The sequence below is a fragment of the Nicrophorus vespilloides genome, unplaced genomic scaffold (genome assembly GCF_001412225.1).
Source record: "Nicrophorus vespilloides isolate i.1.1-1 unplaced genomic scaffold, Nicve_v1.0, whole genome shotgun sequence".
NCBI lineage: Eukaryota > Metazoa > Arthropoda > Insecta > Coleoptera > Silphidae > Nicrophorus > Nicrophorus vespilloides.
The window spans coordinates 598,712-608,521 of NW_017100098.1; the positions used below are offsets into that span (position 1 = coordinate 598,712).

A 9,810-nucleotide genomic window follows, 5' to 3' on the forward strand; every position below is an offset into this window, starting at 1 on the left:
ACAGGGACAATGGAGACACTACACACTATATAAAACTCATGATGGTGAATTTCATGTGGAGCCGTTTTTAGGAACATTGGAAGAAAACATAAGTTTCAAACTTCCCAAAAATAAAACATTGTTCAAACTGGATGAATTCTCTATCTACAAGGCCAACATCAAGTTGCATTACTGTAATGAAAAGTTTTTATATTTGTCAAGTAATTTCATAATTTAATTTTTAATTTTAAGTTTATATTATTCAAGTACCTTATAGTACAGAATGGATCACAGAATTGCCTATCAATATTAGAAAAATGTCATGTTTATCAATGATGGTTTATTGCTCTAATTGCAGTTATAACATAGTACTGTATGATTCGACAAAAACTTGGATTGTAGATTCAAAGGTAATTTATTACATGGATTATAAATATTAACATTTTATGCATGTTCTTATTTTCAATTACACTATTCACTTATTTATATTCAGTTAAATTTCAATTAAATGCTTGATTTTATTATATTATTCAATTCAAATAATAAATTATGATTCTCAAATTCTATTGCTTTTTGGTAATAGTTTATTGAGGATTTCATAATCCTATAATTCGAATCTGTTATGCATACTGATTTAATTATGACCATCGTTTTGCAGAGTGTTAAAAGAAACAAAAATTGGCAAGAGCTGAAATTTCATATTAATACCACACAGAAAATCCATATATTAGCAAATACGTCTAATTGGCTATCTTTAAATAACTTCCGTGTGAGTGACTGCCAGGAAAATGGTAAAAGTTAAATAATTATTATATAAAAATAACTGTATTGATCTTTGTTACGTTTCGCAGAATTTAGAGGTTTTTTCATCAACGGTTCCGATAGCTGCATGAGCCTTAATCCAAATGCTCATCAAAAAGCTGAATACTGTGTTAGCAATATTAAGCATACTTGCAACGACATTAATCAATTCAGGTTCAGCAATTATACTGTAAAAGAACAAATCATAGTTAAATGTCCTCCTTCATTAAATTGTCATCGCTGTATTTATCAAAACGAGTGTTTGGAATGCAATTATGGTTATTTAGGATATACTTGTGGTCAACAAGTTAACTTTACAATAGATTACAAATCAATTACGATTTCAAGGCTGATAAATACAACTGTTACTTTTAAAATTGTAAATGGATTACTATTTAATGTTTTTTTTTATTAATTACATTTATTTAATTATAGGTACATGGTAAGAATTTGAAAAGAAGCGCCTATGGAAATAAAAAATTCACTTTCGATAATTTGCAACCGGGACTTACGTACAACATTTCGATGTTTGCAACCACATATGATAATGGGCCTTATATTTCACTGAGAACTAAATGCGACAGTAAAATGATAACTTTTTACATAGATTGTTTAAAGATATTAAAAATGTCTGTATTGCAGAAATCAATCGTCAGAATTTCACATACAATACAACAAGTGATGGTAAAATGCAGGTCTTCTATTCTTACGATAATAACAAATCCTGTCCAAACAATTTCCGGGTATTATACGGAAACCAAACGAAAGTCACACAAAACTTTGACAAACTAATCTTCGATTTGAATTTCTCCGTTAATCAATTAATCATTTTGGAAAATGATAATGAGTACATTGTTCATTTAAATTATGTTAAAAAAAGCATGGAGACAGAACAGACGGTAATCAAAAAGATGCCAAAAACAACAAAAACAACTGAGAGCTCTGGTTTAATCGTCAGTATCGTACTCTCAATTGTATTTAGTGTCGCAATCATAATTTTAATTATATGGTAAATAAACATAAAATTAGTTTATAATAATAATGCTAACATTTTTTCTTTTAGGTATTTAAAGTGTCGTAAGAAATTACATAATGTACCGTTATCGTTTTATAGACTTTTACTGAATATAATAATAATTCATATTTGTAGGCCAACGATGAGCAAGTCGAGATGAATTTGTACAATATCGCACTGCTACAGTCAGACAATGAAAACATTCATCAATTTGATAAGGAATTCGAGGTAATGAAGATTTTTTTATTTATGATTTGTGTGTATTAACAAATTTCAATTTCAAAGGAAATACCATCAATAAACAAGCTAATGCCGCGGCAAATTGGAATATTGCAACACAACAAGTGCAAAAATCGCTACAATAATATTATACCTTGTAAATATGATCAACAATAATTTAAATTAGCTGATTAATTTATTCAAAAACTCATGAATATTAATTTTAGACGACTCTACCCGAGTGAGTTTAAGTACGGGAGAAGATGAGAACGATTATATAAATGCAAACTATATAACGGTAAATACTTTTATTATTTATATTATTAATTCAATTTATTTATTTAATCTTTTCGTGACTTATTTATATACAGGGATATAAAGGTGAAAAAAGTTATATAGCGACGCAGTGTCCTAAAGCAATCACTATCAATGACTTTTGGATGATGATCTGGCAGCAAAATGTATCCATAATAGTTTGTTTAGCAAAGTTTTCAGAAGGAAAAGTAAGTTGAGGAAAAACGTTTAACTGTTTAATATAATACATTTAATCTTTATAAGAACAAAATGGCTCAATATTGGTCGGAACCGATCGCAGGATACTTTAGGTATATTAAAGTGGAACTGGTTAGGACAGAATGGCGTATCGGTTATTGTCTGAGAATCTTTAAACTCACTGAAAATGAAACGACAAAGACGGTAAACAGCATTTTAGATAACTCATTTAAGCAGAGTTAATTGTTTGATTGGATTACAGGTTCAGCAATTCCAGTATACTTCGTGGCCTGATCACGAAATTCCTTTACAACCGATCAGCTTAATGCACTTTATCCGCAAGGTACAAAAAGCGGACAAAACTAAATGGCCTATTGTTGTTCATTGCAGGTGATTTTATATCAATTTGATAAGTGTTAATTTTTATTATATATTTCTTCAGTGCTGGAATTGGACGTACCGGTACATTCATCATGTGTGATAATATGATGAGATTAGGCGGTGATGTGAAGCAATATCTGAAAATTATAAGAGATTACAGGCAGTCGATGGTCGCAAATGTGGTGAGTTAGTATTATTAAAAAAAAATCAATCATATGTAAATTTCTTACTTTCGTAGATGCAATATAGATTAGTTTACTTCATAATGAGTGAAAGTATGGAGGGTCGGCAGACAGCAATTTCCAAAGAAGATTTTACGATGAACTCTGTGAGCATACAACGCATTGAAGACGATTTAGCTTATACAGCCGATAGAATGTACATTAACGAATTAGTAGCGACGCCTATTAATGATACCATTCCTGTAACAAACTTTAAAGGTGACCTGGAAAAGCTGACGATCAACGCTAAGTATGTGCACGGGATTGAATACAAAAACCAATATATCTGTACTAGGCAACCGAATAAGAAGGACTTCACCATTTTCTGGAGTCTTGTACTGATGCGTAAAACTAAACTCATCATCTCCTTGAATCGGAACGAGGTTCAATACATAATGAATTATAAACATTTGCTCAACTAAAATCTATCCTTTAAAGGTTAACAATAGTTTCTGGCCAAAGAAGAACGGACTTTTAGACAATATGCCACATACCAGTATTAAGGTGAAATTTGGAGCAGTTCAAAACTACTCAGCGTTTAACGTTTATGAACTTAGGATATTATTAGGAGGGAAGATACTGCAGGATAAAGCACATAAGGTCACGCTTATAGATTTTCATTCATGGGAGAACGTGTTTATTATGCCAGAAATCGAGAACTTTTACAATTTGTACAAATATTACAGGACATTTGATGTTGATCAATGTATTCTATGTTGCTCGTAAGTTTCAAAATGTAAAAAAATATTTGTTTCTATTTTATTCTGTTTTTTTTTACAAAAGGGATGGCGAGAATGGATGCGGCATATTCATGGCATCTGATATGATTCTAAAGAAACTGGAACAGGAATCAATGGTCGACGTGTGTTGGGCTGTTAGGAGCGTAGGGAAGTTCAAGAAAAACTTAATTAAAAACAAAGTAAGGAAATACATAATAATATATATGATAACATTTAGTAAGAAAAATAATAACAATTTACTCTCAGGATCAGTTTATGTTTTTATATAACATTGCACTGTATATGCTGAAGATGGACAAAGAAATATACGAGAATATCAGTCAGCAATCCACCACGTACGAGAATATCTTCACTAAATCTATTGACTTTTAACTTGACCTGCTACGAGCCTTCGATACCTTCGATCTTGATACTTAAGACCTAACCAAAGGAATGTAACTAAAAACACGTAGGTTCCTGAAAATACAACGATGCGTTGCGGCCAATTCAATAAATTCAAAAACACATACAACCACACGCCATTGTAGAAATATGTGAAGTTTAAGCTGAAAACATATTAGTGATTAATATTTAAGGTGAAATTCGGATTTTGAGTGATTTGTTAACTTACACGAAAACGTAGAAAATTGCATATATAGTGAGTACACGTAAAGCTTTCTTGAATAACGGCGGTCTCTCGTTGTTGGTAAGCATTTCGAAGAGCACTACAAAACCTATATTCGTGTGTATTGCGTGGTTTAACCAGTGAGGAAAAATATAATCTATGTAGGATGGAAAGATCAGTTCACGGTCGTAGATATATATGCTCCAAAAGAACATCGGGATAAACACAGACCACGGAAAGACAACACTCCAAAAGTTGAATCTACTGAGCTTCCGTAACTTCGTTACCAACTTAGTCTGGTTCTTCAGTATCCTCGGTGCCAAAGTTACGTACAATGCCATAAATATATACACTGTTTGATTGAACTAAAAATAAAAACATTTTATATATAGTGTTCAGTAAATTTACTAAAAAACTATTTTAAATTTTTAAATAATATAGGAAAATGTCTTGATTCTGGTCTCTAGGCGTCTTTGCCTTATTGGACAATCCGCTACTGATAGTGTTGTTTTGTAACAGAAGTATCTCAATTCTAACATAAATTAAATTCGTATAATTAGTTGTCAATTTATAAATAAGTTCTTATATTTATTTATAGACAGAAAAATGCAAATAATAAAAACATAATTGATTGATATTCGCAATGAAAAAAATAAAATAATTATCAAATCTGTACCATCATTGTGTAGTTTTTAACGTAAACTTTTAATAAAATATTTACTAAAGCTACTAGAAATTAGAATCATAATATAGCAATAGAAATAATTGTAGCTTTCTCTTCTCATAGTTAAATATATTGACGCTTAAAAAACAACTGTCTTTACGCTATTTAAACAGAAGCACCATTTTTAGTCACTTATATGTAGTGAGTAAAAGTGTTAGATAACTCGTCTTGGCCATGAGAATCCAGTTTACAACACAAAAATATATCCAGTGCCATCCTTTAAATTTTAAGGCAACGTGCATAGATATGATATATATTGTGAAAAAATTCAAATTTTCATGGATAAAAAATGATGATCAAAGATGAATTGGGGCCCAACTAACCCATCATTTGCCCGGTTAACTAACCTTAGCGACGCTACTCAATATATCTAACACAAGCTGCATGTAATCATAAAGACAGTATTATTAATATTACTTCATGTTGCATGTCGAAACCAGTTTACTTTTTATTTCTATCTAAAATTAGACAGATCGCACGCAAACGACCTGACCTGTTACACAATATTCCGTGAAAATATTTATAACATGTTTTTTTTGTTTTTCTTTAAATGAAGAATAATTAGTATGTAATTTAAATAGTTTATTACGAATATTTATTGCAATTATATAATTGAACTCCATTATTTATTAAACGAATATTTATAATCATTTTGTTTTTGTAATAAATATGATATTTAATCAACTTTGTTTCAACATTAATTAAAAATGACTCAGGCGATTTTATTATATTAATACAATACAATCTTAAAAAATAAAAAGAGCCAATATAAGGACTGAAAGACTGCCAATAACTTTATATTTCAACAAAAACGTATTCAACATGTTGCTCATTATGTTTCGCTATAAATATTATCGTTTCGACAAAATTGACATATTCAAATGTATTTAAGGTCATATTTTCATGCTACTGCTCGAAATAAGTATTGTAACAATGGAAATAAATGTAACAGGAAATGATGTTACTCAAAATTGTACAAAATAATAATCTAAACACACACATTATTTTAATGATTGCAGTTTGAAACTAGATACTTGTTTTTATTGTAATTATAAAAGTCTGGTATTTTAAATTTCTGTTTTTCTTAATTATATTAGTACTTACAAAGTTCCAATTGGTAAGAAACCTGGGTCCAAAATCCTTATAGACAGAAAGTTTTCTCTGCACCTCAAGATCTATTACCGTTATATCCTTGATCATGGCCATTCTAACCCAGGCTGTGATATGATGCAACCCCAAGAGGGTTAGAAATATGGTCCTGCTTGTCGAGCTCATCGTTGAATAATGAGGAGCTTCGGCTGCAACCATGATATAAAACTGTGCACTGTCTGCGATAAACTCCACGAGCGTAATGTTTTTGATGACTTACAAATGCACATTCAAGGCTTCCACCGCCACATGATGGATCGAAACGGTATCATCGACACGGCAACCGACTGCACATTGGAAGATATTCTTTTCCTTTTCGACCGCTACTCAACATTTCACTTATTAAAATTGGCTTTCACTCAGTGAATAACAGGTATCTAAATCTAAGAAAAGAGAAAATACTGTATGATATGGTGGGGGGAATTCAAGTTAATAAAAGTATAAAAAGCATTGAAAAATAATATAAGATACATTTATTTAGTTTAACTATTTATCAATAACAAATAAAAAAACAGTTGGATTAAATATTAATCATCATAAAATGCGTGTCAAATAAGTTAATAAGATGGAATTGTGGTGAGCTAATTTGCCTTGAGATGTGGATGACTCGTGTGCAGTTTATCCTGGAGTAAGAAACCCATCCGCAGGAAAAGCAGATAGGCAGCGTGTTGGCATAGAAAAAGACCGGCCATTTGAGCACATGACAAATGGTAGAAGATACCATATAACCATCGGCCAAATTGCCAATAAGCCACGAAGAACTGTACTAGGTAGACCAAAGCAAAACCACTGGATGCCAATGCTGCGATTACAAACTTTGGTCGTGGTAAACCCTTCTTGGCGATGAAAAGCTCGGCTACAATAACTACGAGAATGTTCGTGTGCATTCCGTGGTTCAACCAAAAAGGCGCAATTTGTTCAAAAGTTTCTGGTAGCACAAAGTCCCTATCAATGTGAAATAGGATCCAGAAAAAAAGCGACACTACGAGTGTCGTTGGGAAGATTATCACTGTGTACAAATATCCTTTGACTTTGGCCAACTGGTCTGCAATAATTTCAAAACGTTTCTTATTCGGATGTAATCGAACCCAGTCCTCGCACATAGCCATGAACAGGAATAACGTTTGTACCAACTGAAACAAATATAATAATTTTAATACATATTCAATATATTATGTAAATATAAATAAAGTAATAAAAATATATCACATAATTTTGAATATATATTCAACTCGTTTGATCATAAACATAATATACTCTATAATTGATACTATAATTAACAACAAAAAGCTCTTTTAAAAATAATTATTGTACCATAAAGAAACATGAAATGAAATGATTTATTGAAATATTTATAATATCTTAATATATTATCATCTACAAATGCAATTTATATTGTATGGAGCATACATATAGTAGTTCAAAATATATTGTATATATATATTGCTTTTTCTTGCCAATAAACTTGTAATGTATTATTGTTTATATATTTTTTTTATCTAAAAATTGTACCATACTTTCTTTAAACTTAGTGTGACGTATTTTTTATCTCGAAAAATAAATTGTATGATTCAATTATTTTTTGGTATTAAATTATGTAATTAACTTACGATATTCCAAATAGTCAAATATCTTGGTCCAAATTCTTCCATCTCGACGATTCTTGGGTCCTCGGATTGATGATAGGGAACATCGAATTTACCAATCTTCAACATGCAGACATGATGAAAGAATGCCAAAGCGTGATACGTAAATATTAATTTACTCATATTAACTTAAATTGAAAATATAGAGAAAACAGACTACAATTGAATCAATCTCGCTAACAAGTATCACTTATTTGATTGTTACAAGTGTTTTAAGCTTTTAATTTACTAGTTGTTGGTAGATTGGCTCACGAGGGACGAATGGGTTCGAGTACGAATGCTATGCCTATATTTTTCACGTTATCAGTGATGAACCGGACCTTGTTGAGACGTTTTTCGTGCGGGTCATATGCGTCTTGTTTTCTTCGCTGATAATGGATGGATTCGTGCCATTATACCTAACTGATTCCCTTCTCAGACGCATATCCTCTATTCAGTCGTTTCTTTCTTTATTGCTCTACTCATCAATTAATGTTTATGTTATTCAGTGGCGAGCGATAAGATGATCCTGTCTGGAGTATGCGTTCTTTCCTCGTTAATACAAATATGTTGTATGGAGAATAGTTGCATCTCAAGATTATCACATCGACGAATCCTTTACATTGATGTACTTCCTAGAGTCACTTATTTGTTGTCAATTATTAACAAAACGTATGCTATTGTCATACACAACTATTAAAGATTGGTACTTATATAAACATATAGTGTTTATTATCATACTATATTTATTTACTTTATTCACTGATAATAGTAATGATATAACATTAGTTGAATCATAAATTTGCCACCTAATAAGTTAACTATATTTCTATATTGACTTACCATATTTTCGATACAATTCATAAGATTGTAAGACGCCCCGATATTATGAAACAATTTTTAAAAAATGTATAAGTTTTTAACACTTAAATTATGCTAGTACTTAATGATCATTAAAAAAAAACACGGCACACCGATTTCAAATCAATGCACTACATAAAGAGGTGCATCACTTCTTTGAGTGCTTAAATATTTTTTATTATACACCTAAGTTGATAAGAATCAAATTAAATAATAAATGTTAAATTTATTATTTATTTATACTTTTTTTTATCTATATTTAACTAATGCATTAATTGTAAATATTCAGCTGATTTATTCTATTTGAAAATATATATAAATATTGTTATACTACATGTGTTGCTTTAATCGTAAGTATTTTTTTTAAATGGTTAATCGTTATTCGCAGACGTAATTTGCTAGACATATTACGCACGAATCAGACCAGACGAAAACTGTGACCTCTGTCCAAAATATGCGATAACTATGTGCAACAAGTAAAATGGTACAAAAAAATATAATCTAAATTGATTAATGCATTAATTAATTGAAAAGATAATTTTGGTTGTTTTTATTTGAGTTATCTGGACCATAATTTTTAACTTATTTTAAGTTAAAAATATGAAAGATGCGACTTAAATCTAAAGATTTTTTTTCAAATTATTAGACGTCACCCCCGCTCATACATAACATATTTATATAGTACACCTCCCCACCCATCCACGGCACTCCTATTTATCACATGGTGGTCGCAGAACTCCTGCATTTCTGAAATATGCCCTCCTATTGGAAAAGATTGTCGAGTCCTGGTTATATATAATATGTAATTTTTTATACTGGCTCCGCGTAGTTTTTCCTTTGCTCCCTTGCATTTATTTTACCATTTTACATATTATTTCTGACAATCAGTGATTTGGTTCAAAATTTGTAAGTTTCAACCTTCAATCGTCAGCAAGAAATAAGTGTTGTGCATTTTTTAATTATACAGTGGAACCTCGTTTAAGGAGTTTAATCAGTTCC

The 9,810-nt window shown here is 30.7% G+C and overlaps 2 protein-coding genes across 2 annotated transcripts; one reads left to right on the forward strand and one right to left on the reverse strand.

Annotated features, from left to right (window-relative positions):
* The first annotated feature begins 10 nt into the window (after positions 1-10).
* On the forward strand, positions 11-4,225 carry LOC108567876 (receptor-type tyrosine-protein phosphatase epsilon-like). The gene is made up of 18 exons (XM_017928589.1): positions 11-173; positions 232-389; positions 638-770; positions 831-1,159; positions 1,216-1,363; positions 1,423-1,789; positions 1,844-1,874; positions 1,931-2,023; positions 2,081-2,171; positions 2,242-2,312; positions 2,386-2,517; positions 2,573-2,710; positions 2,769-2,896; positions 2,949-3,069; positions 3,126-3,491; positions 3,547-3,830; positions 3,892-4,027; positions 4,095-4,225. Exons 2-18 carry the CDS (start codon positions 297-299, stop codon positions 4,218-4,220), a joined length of 2,787 nt encoding a protein of 928 aa, XP_017784078.1. The 5' UTR covers positions 11-173; positions 232-296; the 3' UTR covers positions 4,221-4,225.
* A 2,617-nt stretch (positions 4,226-6,842) lies between these two features.
* LOC108567823 (androgen-dependent TFPI-regulating protein-like) lies at positions 6,843-8,244 on the reverse strand. Its single transcript, XM_017928518.1, has 2 exons — positions 7,936-8,244; positions 6,843-7,458 (listed from the first exon to the last, which is right to left on the reverse strand). Exons 1-2 carry the CDS (start codon positions 8,092-8,094, stop codon positions 6,907-6,909), a joined length of 711 nt encoding a protein of 236 aa, XP_017784007.1. The 5' UTR covers positions 8,095-8,244; the 3' UTR covers positions 6,843-6,906.
* Between the last annotated feature and the right edge of the window lie 1,566 nt (positions 8,245-9,810).